Genomic DNA, 26,392 nt, shown 5'->3' on the forward strand with positions numbered 1-26,392 from the left:
GGGCCTAGCAGTAGTGTCAGTGTGTGTGTTTATACAGTGTGGATTGTCGCTCTCTTCCACACAGAAACCGCACATTACCGCATTTTAAAAAGGCCACGCGTGACGCCTCGTCCCCGCACAGCGCTGCGTGGAATGGTAAGATTCTACATGCTGCGTGATCTATGCTGCAATGCACATGATAATAATGATGTTATGAGTCCGACTTGTGTGTGTGTGTGTGTGTGTGTGTGTGTGTGTGTGAGTGTGTGTGTGTGTGTGTGTGTGAGAGAGAGAGAGAGAGAGAGAGAGAGAGAGAGAGAGAGAGAGAGAGAGAGAGAGAGAGAGAGAGGGGGGGGGGGGGGGAGCGTGCGTGAACTTATGGTCTGTTGATTGATTCAGTGTGTTGTTCCCACTGACACACACACACACACACACACACACACACACACACACACACACACACACACACACACACTGACCCTGGGTGTGTGTGGGGGCTTTCTTTGCGTCATTTTGCGTGGTTACGTCGTTCTAAATTTAACGTCGCCTCCTCGTTGACGCACCTACCGCTGGTCGCCTACATTCTACGTCCAGTAGGACTGTTGTTACTGCTCGCTGCAGAAAACTGTTACCTCTGCCCGGGTGGTAACGAACCGCGATAGGAAACAAGACTCTACATAACACCTATATTAGCTCTGTATACCTGGGCAGTGAGTGATCATCACTGGCTAGATTATTATTATTATACACTAGAATAGAATTGCAGATCTACAGGCTCACAACGCATCGCAACGCATACAGCGCGTTGTGAGCTTGTAGATCGGCTATTTTTTTGGCAAAGATAAATCACGATAAATTAAATCTCCATGATACGATTATTGTGAGTATTTTCTTATCACGATAAACGATAATAGTGATTATCATCCCATCCCTATACGCCTGGCCGTGGATATCACAACAGCTGAAAATAGCAGATATACAAGCTTGGCTATTTTCGCCACACAGCTAAGTATGAATAAGGTGACCATCAAGGCCCGCAACATAATTTGTTGTTGACTAAACCAAGTGTAGATTTAGTTGACGTAATTTTCGTATGATATTTAGTCATTGCCATTATTATTATATTATTGTACATTGTTAGTACCAACTCAAAACATTTCAATTTAGGATGATCACAAACAGTTGATGTGATCTTAGATTCTGTCATAAATTGTATATTGACTAATTAATAGTAATTAACGATAATATCATTATTTTTGGGTAGAAATGACAATGACTTCAAGGTCAGAGTTGACGAGAGGTTTACCTTGGGCTGTATTCCTGACTGAATTCTGATGTCCTTTTGCTGGAGATTTTGTGACGTAATCGTCCGTGTATCAATCATAGACTATAAAAGAACATGGACAGTGTTAAGCCATTGGTTTCTATGCTGCGAAAATGACGCTTTTTTGTCCCTTGTACGGGTGCCGCCATCATTGTAGAAATCAACGTTCATTGGTAGAAATGGTACCATCTCCAATGCTATTGGCTGCCAAGGGTCACATGCAACCGCAGGGATACTTGGGAGAATGCGGTGTTGAACTTGCCAAATAAATCACACGAAGAGGAACCATCACAAGCCTATGATCACAAGCCCCTCCTACAGCATACCCTGCTATAACATCAAATATAACATAAATTGGACCATATTTTCACAAAACACATATCATGGTGATTGAAACAAGGCTTTAAACTAGCGACAGGAACCATAAAGTACTTATGACAATGTTTATTAAGGTAAGAAAATCAAATGTAAAGGTTCGGGGGAATAGAATGGAATCCTATGGAGAACATGCTTCTGGTACCAGAACAGCGCAACTAGTGGCCAATCATAGGAACTTTCAGTTCTGTGACGCCTATCTGTAGATCTGCTATTTTTGAAAAATCGTGAAAATCTTTGAATATTTCAAATCCTTCTAAGGGGTTTTGAAAAACCTAAGTTTCAATGTCAGTGGTGCTCAAACTTTTTCAAGTGAAGGACCACCAAAACCTTAGAAGGATTTGAAATATTCAAAGATTTTCACGATCTATTGACCAGCTTTGCATGCTCGGCCTAAAGCCCCTGAGCCTCCTCCCAACACACTTTGCTAGTTTGGGATGGCTCAGGAGACAGGGTTAAGCGAATATCATTGGGATTGGTATTTAAGATAGTCAGAGGGACAGTGCCCTAATACCTAACTACTTCTCCAGAGTGAGTGACACCTAGAGCCACAGGGAGTGATCTGGAATCTGGAAAATCTAATTCTGCGACTCTGCCACTATAATGTGCAATGACAACACATCATCCATTAAAGCAGTGGTTCTCAACCTTTTCAGGCTGCGACGCCCAAAATAATCATATTTTAACTGGGGACCCCCACCACCCTGACACTCACTAAGAGTTGAGGCATTACATTTTGTATAACACGGTTCTATTGTGAAAATAGCCGATCTACATGCTCAATACAGGAGCATGTAGATCGGCTAATTTTCACAATTTCTGTGTCTAATTAATATTTGACAATTTGGCCAATGTTTCAATTGTCATTTTAAGCCCCTTTTCCACTGACATGGCCCAACACCATACCACTCCACACTGCCCACTTGTGCCTTAAGGACATGGGTAGAGTGGTGTGAAAGCGGTACTAAATGTGGTACTAAAAAGTATCCAATCTAGAGTAGGTCTGAGCTAGGCCAAACAGGGCCAAACACTTCATAATGACTGATCACTCACTGACTTTTCATTTAGACCACCAGGATATAGTTGTAATACATGATAATAGATTCTATGTAAGCAATTTACCCCGAGTGAGAGGACATTATGCTCTGATAATGTCCTGTGTGAGGGGGTGATCGGACGAGGCGAAGCCGAGTCCGATAACACCCTCACACAGGACATTATCAGAGCATAATGTCCGACCCCGAGTGGTAAATAGCTTTTCTACCACTTTTTTCCGTATACATGAAAGAAAACACATAGTTGTAACTTGCAAGGATATTAAGTTACAATCATTATTGCCTATAAAACTTCCGCGACGACAGCAAATAGTTCCACAAACAACATCTTCTACTCACCACCAGATGACGCCAACTCCATGCAGAGAAAGATGTCTAGCATACAGCTAAGCTAACGTCAGTTAGAAGGACCGTTCCGGCCGTAAATAGAGGCTGTTCGCTTCCAGAAAGGCATAGGTTCAGAGAAAAGGGGCTTTAAAGTTGGCGGATTGCATTGGATCCAAATAAATCGGCGACGTCGTACGCACGTTAGTAAACATAGGACCGCTACGACCGTCATATGTTGGTTGGGGGAAAGGTGTTCCGACTACCTCCTGAAGTCCCCGGATGTACACTGAGGCGCATTGATCTCGTCCTCACACAACTGCGGCGGTTGTTCTGCCATAACCTCCGGAATTTAGCCAATCAGAATCCAGTATTTGAACATGTGACTAGAAAAAGTGGTAGAATGTGTTATAACCACTATTAAAATCTCTTATAGTGTATTATAATTATACATTCATACTTTATAGTGTATTATAATCACAGTTATAATCCATTATAGTGTATTATAATTAGGGTAGTTGTTATACAAATTTATATTGTATTATAATCACAGTTAAAAGGCTACATTTGTTTCTTACCGATAGGGATACTTTTGTGTAATGGAAAAAGTCGATATCTGTATGTGGTGCGGTGTAGTGTCGTGTAGTGTGGTCCTAAAGCTGCAGTCGAAAAGGGGCTTTAGAGGTATTAAAAAGTCCTTAAATTGTCACTTTAGAAGTGTGCAGATACCCTCTAAACACTTAACTCTAGGCTGGTTTGTTTACATTTGAGAGTGAAAACAATGTTTCACATTAAGTTAAACATCTGGGGACTCTCCAAAATAACATGTTGAGGACCACTGCATTAATGGATGTGAATACTGAAAAAGCATCTGTGAAAGAACTACAAGTGGAGTTAAATTCCTATGGAAATGAGGGCTCATACACTGCCGCCATTCCTCCATTTTCTCCTCTGTAAAATACAGTAGCAATTTGTATTTGTTGATTTATTAATGCGTTAATATGCTATTCTATGTTGATTAATTGATTAAGGAAGTAATCAATCAATCAAACAATAGTGTATGTCTATAGTTATTTGATTGAATACCTTATTAAAGGGGAGGACCACCCATTTTCAATATTGAACTATGTCATTAATATACCTTAGAGGAGATTGATTTTGGGGTTTGTATTGTAAAGTACAACGGTGTGATGTCATCACGTTGTGACGACATAGTTCAATATTGAAAATGGGTGGTCTTCCCCTTTAATGGTTTGCAAAGAAGTACAGTTATTGCAATAATTCTAAAATAAATCATCAATACTAGGAGCAGTAAGAACATAATATTTACTGAATAACAGTGGGGGTCTGGGGGATCATTTATGAACTATGCTATCATTTCAAGCTAGAAGATTGTCCTGTTGCCAATTACAGACGGGTGCTCTTTTATGGCGGTTTTGAAGGAGGGTAGGGAGTTTTGATTGGCAGGGCATTCCACATTTTGGTGGCATAATACTAGAATGAATTCCTCCCCATTTTTGTGCCAAAATGTGGGGGGAAGGAGAGCAGTGGGGCTCCCTCTGGTGTTGTACCCACTATAGGCTTTGTATATCTGCTATTTTTCAAAAGTTAAAGCACAAAATGTGAGTGAATCCTTGTACCCAGGGCCCGGAATTTGGTGCGACACCCCTGGTTGTGCCCACGATAAGCGTTTATCACTCTTTGGAAGTTGGACAGGTACACAGGCGGTGGGCTTGACAACCCGGCCCAAGTTGCTGTATCAGATCTACAAGCATGTAGCAGATCTACAAGCAGATCTACAAGCTCGCAGCGCGGCACTCGGTGCCGCGCTGTGAGCTTGTATATCTGCTATTTTTCAATAGATAAAGTATAAAATAATTAAGACCCCTCCACCATGGGCCCTAGTAACTCAGTCCCACTTCCCCCCCACATTGTGACGCCCCTGGTGACAAGGTGTGCACTGTCTCTTCCAGAGTGACAGCGGAGCAGCATGAAGGGGTCAGCAGCAGCCGCAGCCCAACCGTTGACCTCCGCCAGAGAAGATGTCTGCTAGTGCGTCCTCCCCCTCTGCTCTGAGGAGGCTGCAGAGTCTCACCTCCATGGCGCCACAGGAACGCGGAAGTAAGAACGACAAGAAGAAGAAGGAGAAGAAGAAGAGAAAGAAGGAGAGAGAGCGACACAAGGAGGCAGACGAAGACAGAGGCTGGGAGTGGAGCGGGAGCCATCTTGGCTCCAGCGGGAGCCATCTTGGCTCTGGGGACGGAAGGAGGAACGAGGAGACAGAGGAGTGCTGGAGCCAAGATGGGGATTCCTGTCAAACTGGGAACTCTGGGAGAGGTTCTCCTCACGGCGGGAAACGAGAGGTCCTCCAACCAGAATGTAGGGACATTCCAGCAGCCAATCAGGCGGCCCCTAGCATCTCCCCGGCTCCGCCCAGCCCCGCCTTCTCCCTGGAGAGCAACAGCCCCTTCGCCAACGGCTTCCTCCACTTCGAGTCGTCCCTGTTCGAGGACGAGGACGAGGACGATAATGATTATCGCCATTACAACCCCTATAGCCAGGACGCTCTCGTCTCGGACCCAGGCAGGCACGACGGGAGCTGTGGACGCGTTGTGGAGCCCCCTGCTGGGAACGCTGGGAACGGCAACACAGAGGCTCACCCTGGGACCTCTGCCACCAGCGCCGTTCCCACACCCACCATGGTGACGTCATCCACAGGTAGGGCTGTCACGATTATGACATTTTATATGAAAATTAATTGTCACTCAAATAATTGCGATTAACGATTTAATTGTGCTTTTTTCGTTGACATTTACATTTCTGTTTGGCTTTGGCTGTTTGGCCAAGTTGCACATGGCAGATATGACACATAACCTAAATATACAAAGAAATGACTGAAATATTTGACAACTTTATACTTAAAAAAGAACATTGATAGTGGAAATAGCCGATCTACAAGCTCACAAGCTTGTAGATCTGCTATTTCCACTATTTTTTACTTTAAACATAGAAACGATTATGACGATTATGAAAAGTCATCGCGATTATGTCAAGCGATTAGACGATTATTATGTAATAATTGTGACTGCCCTAATTATGTCAAATAATTGTGATTAGACAATTATTATGTAATAATTGTGACAGGCCTGTCGACAGGAGGAGCCATGCCCGTCGAGACGCCATCATCACCATCGCCATCCGGGAAGGTGACGACGTGCTCATCGGGGAAGGTGATGACGCGGTCCCAGTGTTCGGGCGCGGAGCGCAGGAGGTACTGGGACGTGTCCGACGACGACTGGGAGAGTGACAGCGAGCTGTTCCTGTTTGGGAACAGCCCGTCTACGGCAAGTTTACTGCACTTTACCACAACTGTCACAATTCACGACAACTAGTTTACTACCAGTAAGACTCCCTAAATCGGGAGATAAGCGACCGTCAGGTAGCATACACAAACTTTAGAAGGCAATTGTAGCCAATCAGGAGGGAATATGGGAAATCGAAATGGGACAGATCCATGTTGATGACATGACTTTAGAGATCCTGTGTACCGCTTTACGTGATTTTAGGGCAAAATCCGTGGAAGCAGAGGTCCATGTGAGAAATGTGGGGTGGAGGTTATGGTTTGGCAGCCAAGAAGTGTGTGTGCAAAGTTTGGCATGGATCGGGGCAACAGTGGCGGAGATATGAGTAGGGGAAAAGTGTGACGTGACGGACACACGGACAGACTGACAGACTGACGGACGGACAGCCGGTGGAGGTTTTTACCACTTACAATGTAAGCGTTTAACAGGCGACTTTATCCAGAGCGACTTACTGCAATTCTGGGAAATTGCTATAGTGTTTGCCTATATATATTGTCTGGATCGCCGAATTGTCATGTGAAGCTCGACCAATCCTCAAGCTAGCAGCACCCCCCCATCAAACTCGATGGACTTACTCTATGATGGTGACGTCACAGAGAATGCTGCTTCCTGATTGGCTATGAGTTTACCCAGAACGAAATAATGACGTCACTCTGCGGTTTTTGGAGCTGTGTGAAGCACAGGCTCCCTATACGTGGCCGTGTGGGTGGGTCTGTCTGTGTGTCTGTCTGTCTGTCTGTCTGTATGTAGCCTGAACTTCCTAAACTTCGGCACGCCACTAGTCCCACAGTTTTGCCACCACACACTCGCGCCATATGTCAAATCGACCGGCTTACTCGGGAATCGTGGGCTATTACTTTTCTAAGAGAAAGGTTCTATAGTTTAATTGATATTAATTTATTAGTGAATTAATTTTCCCCATTGACTTATAATGGGAATCGCAAAATCTCACATTCAATTATTTGTCTCTCGCAAACCATAGGGGCTAGAGTTTCAAGACTTGGAGAGGAGGTTCATAATGATTTCAAGGATTAAATAAAAAATAATTGTGTCATTTGGCCGCATGGTGGCGCCATAACACCCCACTTTACGTTTTGGCCTGTAACTCTTGAACCGTAGGTCGGAAAATTAAAAATATTTTTTCCCTGGATTCCTTGGGTCATGACGCATCTCCCCATATAGGCCACGCCCATTTGCGCCATGATAGATTTTCCGCCATCTTGAATTTTCTCCAAAACACACTTTTTGCTCCTTTTCCTACATATTTTCTTCAAATGTCACAAAAATCGGTACACATGATCCACACACACACACACACACACACACACACACACACACACACACACACACACACACACACACACACACACACACACACACAGCTCCACTTCACACGGGTGTGATTTTTAAAGGGTTTCCCGATTGGCTGACGTCACCGGATGCTGCTTCCCGATTGGCCACGAGTTTACACGGAATTGTGTAGAACTATAGTGTGTGCCCTCTGGGAAACCACACTAACTAGAAAGATGCAATTGGACATTGCAACCAATAGCTTGATTAATCCTCAAGCTTGCACCACTCCGCCATTGAACTCAATGGACTTACTCTATAAAGGTGACGTCACCGAGGATGCTGCTTACTGATTGGCTAAAAAAAATTAAATAATCAAACCTTGGTTCGAAGTGAAGCGGTGAATTCTTATTCTATGTGTTCTAGAGCTATGAAATCTGTGTTCTAGATCTATACATTCTATGTGTTTTAGTTCTATATTTTTATGAATTCTTAATGAATGAATGATTTTGTCTGGAGGGCCAAATTGTCATGTGAAGCTTGACCAATCCTCAATACTGCATGCACGGGACATGACACGGACACGGGACTCCTTGGAAGTCTATGGGACAGACTGTACGGGACAGACAAAGCCACTCCTTGGAAGCGGCTTTCACCGCTTCAAAAAAAGAAAAGAAAACAGGCCAGACTAGAACAATAGTCTGGTTGCTACACACTAATAACTAGAAAGGTGAAATTCTGGGAAATTGCAAGTGTGGTTGCCTATTTATTTTACATATTGTGATGTCACGTGAAGCTTGACCAATCAGAAAAGGGACATTTGGGGTTAGTCTTGAAATAAAGCTGATCAAGAACTATAGTCTGGTGGCCAACCACCCTAATATCGTGTACATAGAATGCAGAGAGACAGTGTAGTGCCTGAGTAAACGAATGTACCAGGTAAACAATGAACCTAACATCTAACGACACGCAATCTAAATAACATTCTGTATGTTTGCCTGCCAGGTAAACAAAGAACCAAGGGTCTGTTTAAATGGCATGATATCAAAATTACATTCTTAATGTTGTGGTCTGGAAAAAAAACAAGTACCAAAGATGTACAAACATATGAGCGTGAGTGACCAAGATATTTGGTCAAGTCACTCGCATCCAGAAGGTATGAGTGTTTGTTAGTTGTAATAATGTAATAATGTCGATACCATATACAATATTACCGTACATATCACTTCATATTCAATATTTTAAGTGTGTTTTAAGTGCAACAGTGAAAACTAAACATTATTCAAAAAACAGCATAATGAGTCAATATCACTCCTGTTATGTGATATTCTAATTGTAGCAAAAGGCAATAATATGGGCAATGATATGAGCGATATTGGCAATATGGGCAGCGATTGCGATATCGTTGCCTTTTACGATACTGATATTGCGCATGGTCATACCTCGATAACGATACGATAACGATATATTGTGCAGCACAGGCGGCCTATATATTGCCTGTGTCATGTCTACAGGTGTGTTGTATTGCGTTCAACAGGTCAACAGCCCTAAGAAGCAGAGCGGTCACGTTCCATCGGTGAAGTACCTGGAGGGAGAAGTGATCTGGGCAAAGGTCAACCGACGCCCCTGGTGGCCCTGCGAGGTGACCTCTGACCCTGACCAGGGACTCTACCACCGGATCAAAGGTCAGCTCACACTCTAGGCATCATTATTCACAGAGGCGTCAATTGGGTATGGCAAGGTATGGCAGCTGCCATACCTTGGCTATAAGGGGAAACAAATTAAATGTACTTCTTAAAATAAATTCATCATGCCTGTTGCTAAGGTATGGCAACATGACTGTCATGTTGCCAAACCTTAGCTTTCGCTGAATTGACGCCACTGATTATTCACTCATGTGCAGTGTTGGCCCAACACTGCACATGTATAGAAAGTCGATGGGAGCCCAACTTGATTTGGCCGCTGTGGCAACCCCGAAGGTCGCCGACTAGCTAAATCATTAGAGCATTCCCTGGGCTACATCTGTGCAAAATTTGACGCTTTTAGACAGATTAGCACGAAATTACCATTCTGTCTCCCTAAGGCCCCCGACTATCTCCACTCAGCACCTAAACAGCTGCAGGTTTGTAATTCTCATCCACAACACACTACAGTGCAACGCAACGGGGGCTTGTGCACTCTGACTGCACATATGAACCTGGAGCACTTCAATTCGCACAAAATACCTGGCAGTAAAACAGTCTATAACTTTGGGCTAATATTCATTCAGGGTTATGCAACACAGTTGTGCCTATTAGGACACCAAATAGGCCTACTTGTTTTGTGGCATATGAATATTTCATTTGAGTAAATGAAGAGCAAGTCCCCAGTGGGTACTTATGTGAGATGAAACAAACACTACCATTTAACAGTTTTACTGCCATATTTATTATTTATTTATTTGTGCTGGTGCCATCAAAAAGTAGCTTACCTTTGCGATGTTCTAGAAAATTATCTATGGATGATTTCCAGACATAATTGTTTTCAGTGGACACATATATGTGTACTGTAGCCAGACTTACAGCAGGGGGCTGCCTTATGCAATGAATGGATGTGAAATGGCCCTCCCCTCTTTCTGTCGTTCAGAGTGTAGAAATGCATAATCTAGATCAGGTCCACAGAATACAGCCAGGAAGTGAATTGGACATCCATTGATGTTTACGTGTGGTGGAGATTTGAAAGCAGCATTACGGGAGATGTTTTTACTGTACACACCCGCGCGACCTCTCATGAGCAAAAGAACAGCCGTTCGTATTGGCAACGCGCCGCCATCAGAATTGGGACGAGCATTAACGTTCGAAGCGGTAAAAGAGTTAAAGGTCACACGCCTGGCATCTACTGAGCCTTTAGGTGCAGGCCAGATTTTACTGTGTATGTGCAATACCCCGGCAGAAGGCTGTGACACGCCTCCGTAAACGTTCCTCTTTTTACCTTCCTTGCTAGCGGCTAACAACCAGCTAACAGCCAGCTAGCTGCTCATGGAGGCGTATTCTTGTGTCATTTCAGAGCCTTGTGAGCGGGCAGCAGTGTTGTCTACTGTGTCAGGACCTTTATGTATTTATATTATATACCAACCAGTAAGACGCATAAGGGCAAAAGGCGACTTCGCCCTAAAGGGCGAGGTCACGCCATGTCTTGGCCATCTGGCCAGTGATGTATATCGGACCAGTTATCCATATATGGAGACCCCTGGTACCCATAGATATTCACAGATTAATATTGATGACATCAGGGATCTCCATATATGAACATAAAAGGGATTTGGTTCCCCTGGCATCACAGGGAACTCCATATCTCCATATGGGCATAAAAGGGATTTGGTTCCCCTGACATCACAGTGATGTCAGAGCATGAGAGTCAGCATGATGTCAGAGCGGCAAACCCATAGACCGTAAAAAAGCCTACACGTGACATCAGGGATCTCCATATATGGGCATAAAAGGGATTTGGTTCCCCTGGCATCACAGGGAACTCCATATCTCCATATATGGGCATAAAATGGATTCGGTTCCCCTGGCATCACAGCGATCTCCATCTCCACAGTCTGTAAACCCATAAACCGTAAAAAAGTGTACACGGACACGGACATGATGTGCAGTTTCTCATAGTAAACTGCAACCTTCGGTCGCAAATAAATGTCTACATATTTATGTTTTATATTGTTGTGTTGTTTCAGAGGACAGCGAGCGGCCGTGTCGTCTCTACTACGTCAGGACGTTGGGGGTTCCGGTGGAGAAGGCCTGGGTGGAGGGCAGAGCCACACACATCTTTCATGGTGGATTTGAGTTTGAACAGCTCCCCCTACCTCGCAGGAGGAGGAAACAGAAGGCTGACAACAACACTGTAATGACCTTTAAAATCGTATTCAAACTCTGTCATTTAATACTTTTAAAATGTTATCCACATAATGTGTACGCATAACCAACAAAACAAAAAACAATTACCTTTAAAATGTTATTCATAATCTACCCACAAAACGTTCGGAAACGTAACATTGGTCCATTATATCTAGGGTTGCCAACTCCCAGAGTTTCAAATACGGGACACCTCCTAATGAAACACAAAAACATTCCTTGGGCTAAAAATGGCCCCAGAAAGTGATGGTTTAGTGATGAAAAGTGATGAGTCATCAAAAAACTCGTTTTCTGGGGCCAATGAATGTTTTTTGTGCAAAACAAATGCTTGCAATGGATTCAGCATCATGACAAACCCCTAGTTAGACCCCTCACATCCTACTTAAAGCAGAGTTTTTTCTGGGTATGTTCCTCCTGTATAGAAAGTCGATGGGAGCCCAACTTGATTTGGCCACTGTGGGTATTTGCAGTGAGCAGATTGTGGTAGATTCTTTTATCCTGGCTAGTAGACCTAATTTCCTAAGAGAATCAGTTGAAAAACGAAATAATAAAATTTTGTCCAACCTCTGCCTTAATTTTACCGGACTAGGAGACATAATGGACCAAAGGTGAGTTTCTGATCTAAAAATAAACACTAAGATAAATGACTATTTTGTGATCATGTAGGTTAGTGTGTAAAATAGTGCTATTAATATATCATTAATGATCACCTTAGGACTACCAGGTATCTACCCCATGTCTTCTGAGGACCAACAGGTATCTACATTATGTCTTCCCACAGATCTCCAAGCGTTATAAAGAGTCTTGGACATCAAGTGTTCTGGAAGCAGAAGCCGTTTTGATGGAGAGACGCAAGCTGCTCTCCTCTCTAGATGACGCCTCCATCCCAGACTCACCCTTCACTCCTCCCCTTTCCAACGCTCCTCCCACGACAAGTCACATGACCAACCGATCCACGTCAACCCCAGCCAATCAAAGCACTTTAAGAAAACCTCCCAGCAAGAACAAGTGTGGGAGTAAATCAGCGAAACAGGGCACCTGTAAAAACTCTTTGGTTCAGAACAGCCCTGATGAAGGAGAATGTCCTTACTCTGACATCGACTCTGTGCCTAAGATTCTGTGTCCCACAGCTCTCGAACGCCAGATGAAACCGCTCCACAATCCACCTTCGTGTCCCGTGGCGAGAGAGGTGAAGAAACAGCCGGAGGTCCAGAGTGGCCTGTGGTTTAGCAAAGCAGGGAAGGACAGACGGCCCAAAACCACCAGTGCCGCACCGGACCGCACTCTGTTCTGCAAGAGTCCCTGTAAGAAGAAAAGCCAAACATCTGCTGTCAGTAAAAAGATCTCAGTCTCTACTGGAGCCTCCACTGGAACTACTGGTCTGCCAACTGACCAATCAGGCTGCTTAGAGAAGCAGAAATCCTCTGATTCTGTGGTGACTAGCGTGTTTTCTGACCAATCGCATTGTTCAAAAGGTAAACACACTCCACTCACAAGCAGGACCTGGGGTATTTTTGGCGAGTCCGCTGGCCAATCAGGATTGTCAGAGAAAGAAATAAATCCGGTCTGTGCTGAGATTGGTGTGCCCTCTGACCAATCAGGATATTTCAATACTAAAATGACTCCAATCACACATGGGACCTCAAGTGTGACTGGCAGGCACATTGACCAATCATTACGATGGTCAGGGAACCAAAAGACCCCAGGCTCTGCTGAGATTGACTGGCATCCTGGACAATTAGAACGTTCAATGAGTAAAAAGACCCCTGACGCTGCTGGGACACTAAGTGAAACAACAAGCGTGGCTGCAAGACTCATTGGCCAATCAGGGACCTCAGGGAAGCCATGTGTCTCGGCCTCTGCTAAGACCAGCACGCTGTCTGACCCATCACAACTTTCAAAACATAAAAAGAAAGACTCCGGGCTTACCGACATGGTTCCTGACCAATCCGCTCTGAAGGCTCCAGTTTTAAATGTTAGCTTCCACAACCAACCTGGTTCTCCAGAGGAAACCAGTATTGAATCTTCTGACCATTTGGAACACTCAGCATGTAAAAAGTCCCGTAAAACGCTTTCTGAGCAACCAGTACATACAGAGAGTAAAAGGACACTGTCATCGACTGTAATTGACAACTCCATCTGCCAATCAAACTGTTCTGTGAAACAAAAAATACCAACCGCTAGTGTGTCTGCGATGAGTTTGAACAAAGTACAAGATAAGAAGATTCCAGTGTTCTTTGACCAACAAGAACCCCCGGAGAGCAGAAGGACACCACAAACCAATGTGACCAGTGTGCCCTCTGTCCAATCAGAGTGGTCAGAAGGTAAAAGGATCCGGCCCTCCAAAAAGAGATGCGTATCCTTTGACCAGTTAGACGGTGCAGCAGGCAGGAAGAAGCCGGCCATTAGTGTGAACCCTAGTGGTGTGTTTGGCATCCCGTCTGGCCAAACAGAACAGTTAGAAAGCAAAACGATTCCTGACTCTGCTGTGACAGGCATGTCCCCGGACCAATTAGGCAGCTCAGAAAACAAAACCCCTATCGCTCGCCAAACCAATAGTGTTACTGCACTAGGTCTTCATGCCAAGAGTACCCCAGTCTCTGAAATGTTAGCAATTCCCTCATTTGAGTCAAAGTCGAAGAATGAAGGACTATGTAAGTCAAACAAACTAGACAAACTCAAGAAAGGCCTACACAAGTCAAATAAACTTCTAGATGAACACAAGAAAAATGTACAGAAGTTAAATAAACTTCCAGAGGGACCTAAGGACGTTCTACTGAAGTCAAATAACATTTTAGATGAATCAAATGAAGACCCATTTGTGTCAACTAACCAGTGTCAAGATGATTTTAATACAGATGTACCTAAGTTAATGCAGGTTTTATATGAACCTAAGAAGGAGTCCAGGAAGGCTTTAGACAAATTAAATAAAGATCTGAAGGAATCAAAGACATTTCTAGAACAATCCAAGCGGGATCGACACAAGTCAAATAAACAACTGAATGAATCAAATCGAGACATGCATGATTTAAAAAAGGTTAATGATAAAATGAATAACGAGTCAACTGAAGAATCAAAGAAAATGTTAAACAAACCAAATAAAGATCTACACAAGTCAAAGAGGGTTTTAGACCAATCAAATAAATATCCCCATGGGTCAAAGGTTCTAGACCAATCACATAATCTGCATGAGTCAAAGAAGGTTCTGGACCCATCGAAAAAACACCCACACAAGTCTACGAAACTTCTCAACCAGTCACTTGAGGATTCTCATAAGTCGAAGATTCTAGATCAATCAAATAAAGGTCTACACAAGTCTACAAAGCTTTTGGACCAATCAATTATCGATTCACAGAAGTCAAGGGTTCTAGACCAATCACATACAGATCCACATGAGTCAAAGAAAGTTCTGGACCAATCAAATAAACATTCACACAAGTCTACGAAACTTCTAGACCAATCAATTAAGGATTCACATAAGCCAAAGCTTCTAGATCAATCACATAAAGATCTTAATGAGTCAAAGAAGGTTCTGGACGCATTGAATAAACATCCACACAAGTCTACGAAACTTCTCGACCAATCACTTGAGGATTCTCGTAAGCCGAAGATTCTAGATCAATCAAATAAAGATCTACACAAGTCTACAAAGCTTCTGGACCAAACAATTATCGATTCACAGAAGTCAAAGGTTCTAGACCAATCACATAAAGATCCATATGAGTCAAAGAAGGTTCTGGACCAATCGAATAAACATCCACACAAGTCTACGAAACTTCTAGACCAATCAATTAAGGATTCACATAAGTCAAAGCTTCTAGATCAATCACATAAACATCTGAGTGAGTCAAAGAAGGTTATGGACCCATCAATTAAACATCCACACAAGTCTACGAAACTTCTCAACCAATCAATTGAGGATTCTCATAAGCCGAAGATTCTAGATCAATCAAATAAAGATCTACACAAGTCTACAAAGCTTCTGGACCAATCAATTATCGATTCAGAGAAGTCAAAGGTTCTAGACAAAGCACATAAAGATCCACATGAGTCAAAGAAGGTTCTGGACCAATCAAATAAACATCCACACAAGTCGAATAAGATTCCAAACCAGTCAAGTAAAGAGACACATAAGTCAGAGAAGGTTCCTGATCAGTCAAATGAAGATGTGCCCGAGTCAAAGAAGATTCTGGACAAATCAGCTAAAGATCCACATAAGTCAAAGAAGTTTGTAGACCAATCAAATAAACATCCACACAAGTCAAATACAGTTCTAGATCAGTGTCCACATGAGTCACAGAAGATTCCAGACCAATCAAACAAAGATGCTCAAAAGTTGAAGAAAGGCCTAGACCAATCAAATAAAGATCCACACAAGTCAAAGATTCTAGATCAATCAAATAAAGATCCGCACAAGTTTACAAAGCCTCTAGAACGATCAAACAACGATTCACATAAGTCAAAGAAGTCTGTAGACCAATCAAATAAACTTTCACCCAAGTCAAACACGGTTCTAGATCAGTCAAATAAATGTCCACATGAGGCACAGAAGATTCCAGACCAATCAAACAAAGATGCTCAAAAGTTGAAGAAAGGCCTAGACCAATCAAATGAAGATCAACATAAGGCTGAGGTTCTAGACCAATCAATTAAAGAGCCACACAAGGCAAAGAAAGTTCTAGACCAATCAAATAAAGATCCACACAAGTCGAAGAAGGCTCTAGACAATTCAAATAAAGATCTACAAGAGTCAAAGAACGTTCTAGACAAGTCAAATAAAGATCTAGACCAATCAAATAAAGATCTACACAAGCCAAAAAAGGTTCTAGACCAATCAAATAAAGATCCACACAAAACAAAGCTTCTAGACCAATCAAATAGAGATCCACAAAAGACAAAGGTTATAGACCAATCAAATAAACATTCACATGAGTCAAAGGTACTAGCCCAAACAAATACAGATCTACACAAGTTAAAGAAAGCTCTAGACCAATCAAATACAGATCACAAATACAGGTCAAATAAGTCTCTAGACAAATCAAAAAAAGTTGTAGAACAATTGAATAATTCAAATGAGACAAAGAAGGTTATAGATCGGTCAAATGAAGAGCCACGCAAGTTGAAGAAGGTTGTAGACCAATCAGATAAAGATCAGAACAAGTCAAATCAGTCAACTATAGATGCACCTGAGACAAAGAAAGTTCTGGACGGATCACATATAGATTCACACAAATTGAAGAAAGATCAGTCAAATAAAGATCCAATTGAAATGAGGAATTTTCAGGACCAATCAAATACAGATCCACAGGAGTTGAAGGTCAAGTCAATTGAAGTTTTAGGGAAATTAAAGGAAGACCACCATGAATCAATGAAAATGTTAAACAAATCGTATAAAAATAAAGATGAGTCAAAGAAGGTTCTAGACCAATCAAATAAAGATCCAAACGGGTCAACTGTTCTAGACCAATCAAATAGAGATCCACACGAGTCAAATGTTCTAGACCAATCAAATAAAGATCCACACGAGTCACAGAAGGTTCTAGACCAATCAAATAAAGATCCACACGGGTCAAATGTTCTAGACCAATCAAATAAAGATCCACACGAGTCACAGAAGGTTCTAGACCAATCAAATAAACATCCACACAGGTTAAATGTTCTAGACAAATCAAATAAACATCCACACAAATTGAAGCAAAGTCTAGATCTGTCAATGAATGATCCACTTGAGAAAAAGAAGCTTTTGGTCCAATCCAGTACGGAGTTGAAGGTCCTAGACCAATTGAAGAAACATCCACATGTGTCAAAGAAGTCCACAAACCAATCGAGTATAGCGTCATGTGACTCAAAGAAGGTTCTCGGTCAGTCAAAAAAAGGTCCACATGGGTTAAACCAATCAAGTACAGAGCCACAGGTAAATTGGTTTAACGAAGGTCCACTTCATTCAAAGAGGGTTCTATATCAGTCAAATAAAAATCTTCACGAGACAGAGAAGGTTGTATATAGGCCAATTAAAGATCTACATGAGTCAAACAAAATGATAGACCAATCAAATAAGCATCCACATGAGTCAAAAGAACTTCTAGACCAATCAAATAAAGACCCGCATGAACTGAAAACGTTTTTATGTCAATCAAATACATTTCAGAAAAGGTCAAATGTTTTAGATCAGTCAAATGAAGAGGCACCCGAGTCAAAGAAGATTCTGGACAAATCCGCTAAAGATCCACAGGAGTTGAAAGTCCTAGACCAATTAAGTAAACATCCACACAAGTCAAATAAGATTCCAAACCAGTCAAGTAAAGAGACACATAAGTCAGAGAAGGTTCCTGATCAGTCAAATGAAGATGCGCCCGAGTCAAAGAAGATTCTGGACAAATCAGCTAAAGATCCACATGAGTTGAAGGTCCTAGACCAATTAAGTAAACATCCAAACAAGTCAAATAAGATTCCAAACCACTCATGTAGAGAGCCACGTGAGTCAGAGAAGGTTCCTGCTCAGTCAAATGAAGATCTAGATCAGTCAAATAGGTTTGTAGATTGGTCTAATAAAGGTCTACTTGAGTCAATGAAGGTTCTATATCAGTCAAATAAAAATCTACACGAGACAAAGAAGGTTCTACATAGGTCAAATAAAGACCCACATGAGTCACAGAAGGTTCCAGACCAATCAAATAAAGACCCACATGAGTCACATACGGTTCCAGACCAATCAAATAAAGTTTCACACGAGTCACAGAAGGTTCTAGACCAATCAAATAAAGACTCACGAGAGTTGAAGAATGTTCTAGACCAATCAAATAGAGATACTTTTGAGTCAAAGAAGGTTCCAGATCAGGTAAACATAGATCCACATGAGATAAAGGCTCTAGAACAGTCAAATAAAGATTCACGTGCATCACAGAAGGTTCTAGATGGGTCAAATGATCCACACGAGACAAATACGATTCCAAAACAGTCAAATTCAGATCCACTCAAGACAAATACGATTCTAAAGCAATCAAATGCAGATCCACCTGAGACAAATCTGATTTTAAACCAGTCAAATGCAGATCCACTTGAGGCAAATAAGATTCTAAACCAATCAAATACAGATCCACTTGAGGCGAAGACGGCTCTAGATCAAACAAATCCATTTCCACAGTTGAAGAAAGTTTTAGATCGGTCAAGTGAACCTACAGTTGAGTCAAAGACATTCAACAAGGAATCAAAGAAAGTTCTGGAAGAGCAGCCGTCCCACCTCCCTGCAAGCAACCGCCTGATGAGCCGCGCCCTTCAGGCCATGGAGGAGGCTCAGCAGCAGAGGAAGAGAATCAAACTAGCAAACACTTCATCTTGTAAAGAGGAAACCAAAACATCCGGGCGGGAGGCACTTCCGTTTCCCTCTAAGGTTTCTGATTCCAATGACGCCGAAGATGAGATCAAGAGTGAGGACGAAGACCTGTTCATATCCCAGACTCCACCCATGGACTTCATCCCCCTGACTTCCAGAGCCACGGCGAAGAAGGAAACCTGTCCTTCTGAATTATCCTCCTCTTCTTCTCCTCCGTCGCCCTTTTCTTTCTTGAGCGCGTTCAAAAACCTGGAGGAGGTCTCCTTCCAGTCTGTGAGGGACGAGAGCGATGGAAAACCACTGTCGTTCAAACCAGACACCAGCTACAAGTTTAGCACCTTCCTGATGCTTCTCAAGGACATCCACGACACCAGAGAGCGAGACGGGGCTCCGCTGGAGCTGGAGATCGGTCCTCCAAGTGCCCACGTTAAGGAAGATCCTTCGTTCATACCCTCCTCTCCGATGGAGAAGACATCCGCAGCGGCCCCGGATCAACACCAAGGCCTCGCTAGCAGCAGCTGTCCCCGTGAAGACTTGAAGGACATCCCTGAGCAACGGACGAGTCCTCAGACAGAACTCGCGCGCACTGAAGCCAACAGAACTCGGCCTTCTAAAAGAGCGGCCCGGAGCAGAAAGAGCAGCGCGTCGTCCGGCAGAAAGAAGCCCAATAGAAGCAGCAGAGTGCCTTGCCGTTCGTCCAGGCCAGGGCCTGGCGTCCTGGGTGTGGAGGCTGTGAACGCCTGGGAAAGAGCGGCCCAGGGTGGAGGGAGTGACGCTGGGGTGAGGGCCCAGGGTGGAGAGAAGGATGCCGGGCCGAGGGTGGAGGAGCAGATCTGTACTGGAGTACAGGAGAAACTACTGAACATTGTGCCTTTGGAGAAGAAGGGTTCTGACTGCCTTCCGTCTTCCCAGCCAAAGACCCAGACCAGCAGCAGTTCAACGGAGAACACCGCAGGAAGCCAGGGGGCTCCTATGGGTAATGATCCTTTGGTTTATATGTTGATGTAAATAGGTGGTTCTCTGAGTCCGGGGTCCCCCCATGCTTACTTGAGGAGGTTCCAGGGGGTCCTTAGCTAAAGCATTGGTAGTTAGGAAATAGGACCCAAATTGACCTCCACAAGTGTACAAATGAAGTAATGCGCTTGTACACTCTTAACAAGATCCCATAACAAGAGTTATGCAGTCTTAAGAGTTGCGGGGGTCTGTAGCTTAATATTATAGCATTATAGCAATATGTGTAATTAACCAGATGAACGCTAGCGTCCCTATTGTGGGTGAAAATAGCCAATCTACAAGCTCAGAGGTGTGTTATTTTTAATCAGCTTTTTAAGATAAATAAACACGCCGCATGTCTTGTTGGCAGCGAACAAACGCATCAGGAAGCCCAGCAAACGACTCATTGAATGGACTGAAGAATACGAGCAGATCTTCAACCCCAGGAAGAAAGCCAAGAGACAGGTAGGAATAATTTCACTGACGAAAAAGTAAATAAAAACTAAGCTATGATGACTAAAACGAAGACTAAATATATATTGACAATTTTGTCAACAAATAAAAACTAGACTAAAATGTTAGGAAGGGACTGGTGGAGAAGACATCCAGTAGAACTAAAAGACAAGTCATTTTATGTTTGGTTGTTTGGGTGTTGCACTCTGAAAATAGCAGATCTACACGCTCACACCGCATCGCAGCTTGTCGATCAGCTATTTTCAGCATGCAACCAAGTGTAAAATCAGGCATTACGACGCCATCATGGCCCGCCAAAATATCTTTACAGATACCTGGGGGGAGCAAAGGTTAAAAGCTTTTATTGTGAAAGATATGCATGACACTCTACATTGTGCTGAAGAGTTAAAAGCTTTTATTGTGAAACACATTGCTCATAACACTTTACACACTCTCTCTATGGGAGTAAAACAAATTGTCTTCAAGTAATTGTTATCTTATTTGTTTTCACAGGCCACTCCCGCCAACAACAATAAAGCAGAGGAATCTCTATTGGACAAGGACACACGTGACCACGCCCCCTTGAACTCACTTCCTGAAACTCAGACTCCACCCCCTGAGGAAATCCCTTCAGTCACCTACCCTGAACTACAAATACGGCCAACAGAAATCTCAGCTTCCCAAGATGCACCAGAACTACAAATACGACCAACAGAAAACCCGGCTTCCCAAGATGCACCTGTTCTTTCCATTGACACTCTGACTCCTCCCCCGGATGCTGAGCCAACTGAAGGCCTGATCAAAGACAACGGTGAGATTTTACATTAACACACCCGGAACCACTTTAACCATTATTATATGCTTTAACTATTAAAAAAATAGAAGATGTACAAGCTCACAGCGCTGCACCGAGTACCTTGCTGCGAGCTTGTAGATCTGCAATTTTTTTTAAATGATTTTTTTGCTAATCTTTGAATATAATTCAAATATTTGCTTCTGGGGGGTCCCTGGAAAAGCATATTTTGAGATGTGGGTCTACGGCCAAATGCATGTTATTTTGGGGGGCAGTAATACTACTACTTAGGGGTGTAACGATACATTTTAATAGCGATTCAATACATATCACGATACATGATTGACGATACGATACATAGACGATATTGGTTCATTCATGGAGATTCGATTCAATGATTTAAAATCGATACAGTAACTATTTAGCAAAGAAATTAAATCTGTGTGAAAGGTGTGGATAGTGCAGGTTTTTAAGGGAAACATGTATTATTATGGATATAAATAAGTAAACACTGTGATTATCTGCCAAATACATGAACATTGTATATTGACAAACCTGCCCCTTGACATGAACCCAGAGATTACACACATTTATCGATAGACCAGTGTAGCTATATGGAATGGAAAAGTAATTAAACCCCTCCTTTTCTTTTTTCTTCTTAAAAATGCTATATACAATGCACAAGTAGGTAGTAACGATACAATCGATTCTTTGCACTGCTGTTTTCATTTCGATCTACTTCGATTTTTTAAGTTAAAAACGATATTTTGATGCAGTTACTATATCGTTACACCCCTACTACTACTACTAATAATAATAATGATTTTCCTGTTTCCAGTAAATGCTTCCCTCCTGGACAGGAAGAGGAAACGGAAGAGGAAGCCGACACAGAAGATCCTAGAATATTGTATGGACGCTTCAGGACCAAAGAAGAAGGTACAGTGTGGTCCCTTTTCCACTGCGGTTGAACCGGTGCTGTTCTTTTTTCCCCACCTAATTTTGAACCAGTTCAGAGTGTTTCCAATGAAAATGAATTGGTTCAGAACTGGAAACATGTTTCTTTTCTTTGGTTCCCCCGGTTAGAACTGGGAACCAAAGAGGTTGTGTCTATTCTAAAGGTTGGAAGATACATAATTATGCAATATAAACAATGGCAAAAGCAAAACAAAAAAAAAAGAAAAGGGGAAAAAAAGTGCTTTATTTATGAACAAATTGTTTTGCACACAACAAGAGGCTAGAAGCTTAAGCAAATAGCCTCTGTACGTTTTCATTACTACCAAAATAGACGAGTGTGTTCACTGTGTTGCCACATTTTGCGAGAGGAATAAGCTATGAAAACAAGGCCTAAATAAGTGAATATAGGCCACATAAGCTAATAATCAGACATGGCAACACTCACCATGCGTTGTTCCTCCACTGTTGCATTCAGTCACGGAGACTAGCGGGTGTCTGACACTCTGGCTGGGGGCTACGTTTGGCTATGTTGCTCGCTAACGTTGCCTGCTATGGCCTATGTGTAGCCACAGCAGACAAACCAGTTGAAAGCACCAGTTTAAAACAGTCTGTAATGATGTATGGGACTAACAACAACAAGCAGACTTCTCCTGGACTTGTTCTCCATGTTACAACAACAGTGCGCTCTGCACTGCACAGCTTAGCGACTAGCGAGAGAGAGAGAGAGAGAGAGAGAGAGAGAGAGAGAGAGAGAGAGAGAGAGAGGGAGAGACAGACTGATCTCGTCTCGGTGCATCCAACGGTATGAGAGAATGAAGACCTATGTCTTTGATTCGTGGGACATCAGTGCCGTTTTACGGGACACGGGACAGACGGTCCATTTTCGGGACTGTCCCGCGAGATGCGGGACAGGTGGTCACCCTAACCCGACCCGACATTTAGGGCCGGGTAGGGCCTAAAATGTATGCTAAATTAGTCGGGCCGGGTCAGGCCTCGAGCTCAATGAAAAAAGAAAAGATGAATTTGTATAAATGTATTACTTTTACTCAAATTCTTCCCAAACTCGTCCATACCCGACCCGATGTTTTTGGGCCGGGTAGGGCCTAAAATCTATGCTAATTAGTTGGGCCGGGCCTTGGGCTCGCCTAGTTAGGACCCAGTTAGAGCCGAGCCTTAATTTTCAGCCCTGTTGACAACTCTAGTGTGTGCGCTTGCGTGCTTTGACAGTTCCTTTGTCTTCCAGGTGAGGGCGCTGAAGATCCTGGCAGCAGACCTTAATGTCGATTCAGGTCAGTCTCAATATGCTTGATTTTCAAACCAGTCGTTAGTGCTGTAACATTTAGGCTACAGTGGTATCATTGCCGCCGTAACAGTAATGTTGCAAAGTTACTGATACAACATTACTGCTACAATAACTGTTAAAATGGTACTGTTGTATCATTACTTCTGTAACATTACCGCTGTTACAGTTACAATTACTACTGTATGGGACCATAGTGATGTGCTGTTAACATGAGCAGTAAACAGGACTGGACCATATAGTGTTGTGCTGTTAACACTTAGGCTGCCACAGTTTTGCCATAACTAATGTTGATTAGGTCCCAAGGCTTTTTCCTATTGTATTTACACTAATGAATGTGTTTGACAGCACATACATTAGTGTATTTTGGATTCAAGTAAATTTGTGTTTTCAGATATTTAACCTCTTGAACTTGTCAATACTTAATAAACTTGACCTTTTACTAAGTACTTAGTCTGCTCTTTTCCCCCCTCTACACCAAAGCTCTTTGCCGAATGTGAGCTTGTAGATCAGCTATTTTTTGGCTAAAGTTCTGTATGGACGCTAGGGTTCAAGTGGTTAATATAAAAAAGGAGAAAAAAAATAGTTTCTATCACACAAAGATTTTGGAGGACCCTTGAAGACCCCTGATTTACCGGATTTTCTGTGGCTCCATGCGTGTTGTGTGCACAGGTGTTCCCGTCCACGACCACCAAAAGTCTTTTCTTTCACGCGGAGAAGAAAAAACACAACCACGATGATCTGTGTGTAGGTTATGGTCCATAGAAAACATGCCGGTTTGACGCGCAATATGGGTTGTAAACTGGACTGGACCATAGTGTTGTGTTGGAGCAGTAAACTGGACTGGACCATAGTGTTGTGTTGGAGCAGTAAACTGGACTGGACCTTAGTGTTGTGTTGGAGCAGTAAACTGGACTGGACCTTAGTGTTGTGTTGGAGCAGTAAACTGGACTGGACCTTAGTGTTGTGTTGGATCAGTAAACTGGACTGGACCATAGTGTTGTGTTGGAGCAGTAAACTGGACTGGACCATAGTGTTGTGTTGGAGCAGTAAACTGGACTGGACCTTAGTGTTGTGTTGGAGCAGTAAACTGGACTGGACCACAGTGACACAGCCATTACTGTGAGCTTCTAAATCTGCTATTTTGGTGAGAATGTTCAACCCAGGATAGCAATACTGGGGTCATGTGGTTAATCTGCTTAACTCATTTGCTGCTCTTTTAAACATCGCTGAACTCAGCAACTGCCAAATTGTCCTTACCTTTTAAAGTGGGTACGTGCGCACATAGCGCACAATCTGTGCATGTATCATGTACCAGGCGTGTAGAGCTGACGACAGCTTTCGAATCAAAAATCCCATTGGAAAAAGACATATCTGTTGCCAGGCTGTTATATGCCACTGTTTACATAAAAACGAATGGAAGCGCAGAGCTGTGCGCTATGGTCCCGCGTGGGCGCGTGCGCGATGAGCGAGCACAAACTGTCCACTGATCATGTACCGCACCAGGAGTATAACCGATCACACATTCACAGATTTACAGACAATAAAAAAATTGTCTTTAGGCGAGCTTGAAATAAAATAAAATATCTCCGGGTTCAGTCCACACTACACACCACCCACCAACAGGGGGTGGTGATGTGCGGACTGATTTATCAGGCTACCACTGACTAACCCAGCTGTCTCCCCCCACCCCCCAGCCGATGAAGCTCAGGCTGCAGTCTCCTCCGCTCCTCCAGGGGGCGCCACCTCACCTGTCCCATGTGCCGCCAAGCAGACGGGGTCTCCCGCACAGGAGGGCAGGGGTCTGGAGGAGAAGGACGAGTCAGAGGTCAGACATCCATAACTTCTAGATTCAAAGTTATTGTAATGTATTATTGTTTTCAGATTCATTTGATGTTTGAGTCATTTATCTTGTTGCTGTTAGCTAGAGCAGTGCTTCTCAAAGTTGGTTTCTGGGGACCCCCAAGGGTCCTTGAGGGGGGACCAGGGGTTCCCCAGCTAAATGATTGATAGTTTGGAACCAAATGGACCCTTACGGGCCTGTAACTCTGAGAGTGTACAATGGAACCAAATGAACCCTTGCTTGCAGGGTCTGTAACTCTGAGAAATGTGTGTGTGTGTGTGTGTGTGTGTGTGTGTGTGTGTGTGTGTGTGTGTGTGTGTGTGTGTGTGTGTGTGTGTGTGTGTGTGTGTGTGTGTTTGCGTGTGTGTGTTTGTGTGCGTGTGTGTTTGTTGTCCTCAGGTTCTCTTGGACAGCAGTTTCTCGGGTCTGAAGGAGGAGTCAGTCCTGAGTGACGGCTCACTGCAACCAATCAGGAAGATCATCGGAGACCGAGGAGGCCCCGCCTCCATGAAGGAGAGCATCTGTCAGGTTAGAAGGGCCTTGAACTTCATCATTTTAGATTAGGGCTGCACCGATTATGGAAATTCTTGAGTGATACCGATACCGATGTTTACAATATGAATTTAGCCGATAACCAATACTGATACAATATGTGTCTCCACCAGCCGAAGGCATGGAGGAGAGTATGTTTTCGCCCCGTGCGTCCGTGCGTCTGTGCATCCGTCCGTCCGTCCGTCTGTTACCAGCTAATATCCGGAGCCGTTGGCCCGGTCGCTGCCAAACTGTGCACACACACTCCCTGGGTACCAATTCAGAACCTCTGCCCCAATTTTTTTTCTGTTTGGTACCCAAGGCTAAAATCCATCGGTCCTAAAGAAGCCTCAAAAGAAGTTTGGCGCTTTTATCCGCTTCGTTTCGCTAATGTCAAAAACCAGGGTTAACTCATTGAGTGCCTATCCCGAATTAGTTCGGGATATATTATCGCATACCAGAGTGCCTATCCCGAACATGTTCGGGATATAAAAAAAAAAAAAAAAAAAAAGAAATTTTTTTTTTTTGAATTTTTTTTTTTGAATTTTTTTTTTTGGACCCCATCAAATCTAGTGAACATGATTTCAATC

The 26,392-nt window shown here is 43.2% G+C and overlaps 1 protein-coding gene across 3 annotated transcripts in view; it reads left to right on the forward strand.

The window, feature by feature from the left end:
- Window positions 1-30: 30 nt before the first annotated feature.
- Window positions 31-26,392, forward strand: part of nsd1b (nuclear receptor binding SET domain protein 1b) — a 61,880-nt gene continuing 35,518 nt past the window's right edge. Inside the window, exons 1-12 of one of the 3 annotated variants that reach the window (XM_080749715.1) lie at window positions 31-135; window positions 5,031-5,775; window positions 6,202-6,401; window positions 9,247-9,394; window positions 11,425-11,591; window positions 12,384-19,911; window positions 20,299-20,393; window positions 20,895-21,192; window positions 22,013-22,110; window positions 23,372-23,417; window positions 25,126-25,256; window positions 25,671-25,799. In XM_080749715.1, the coding sequence (XP_080605841.1) occupies window positions 5,100-5,775; window positions 6,202-6,401; window positions 9,247-9,394; window positions 11,425-11,591; window positions 12,384-19,911; window positions 20,299-20,393; window positions 20,895-21,192; window positions 22,013-22,110; window positions 23,372-23,417; window positions 25,126-25,256; window positions 25,671-25,799 (9,516 nt within the window). In that variant the 5' untranslated portion in view covers window positions 31-135; window positions 5,031-5,099. The remainder of the gene's footprint in view (window positions 136-5,030; window positions 5,776-6,201; window positions 6,402-9,246; window positions 9,395-11,424; window positions 11,592-12,383; window positions 19,912-20,298; window positions 20,394-20,894; window positions 21,193-22,012; window positions 22,111-23,371; window positions 23,418-25,125; window positions 25,257-25,670; window positions 25,800-26,392) is intronic. The other 2 variants (XM_080749716.1, XM_080749717.1) reach the window with 2 other exon arrangements.

This window comes from Nannobrachium achirus, assembly GCF_963921795.1.
Source record: "Nannobrachium achirus genome assembly, chromosome: 19".
NCBI classification, from domain to species: Eukaryota; Metazoa; Chordata; class Actinopteri; order Myctophiformes; family Myctophidae; genus Nannobrachium; species Nannobrachium achirus.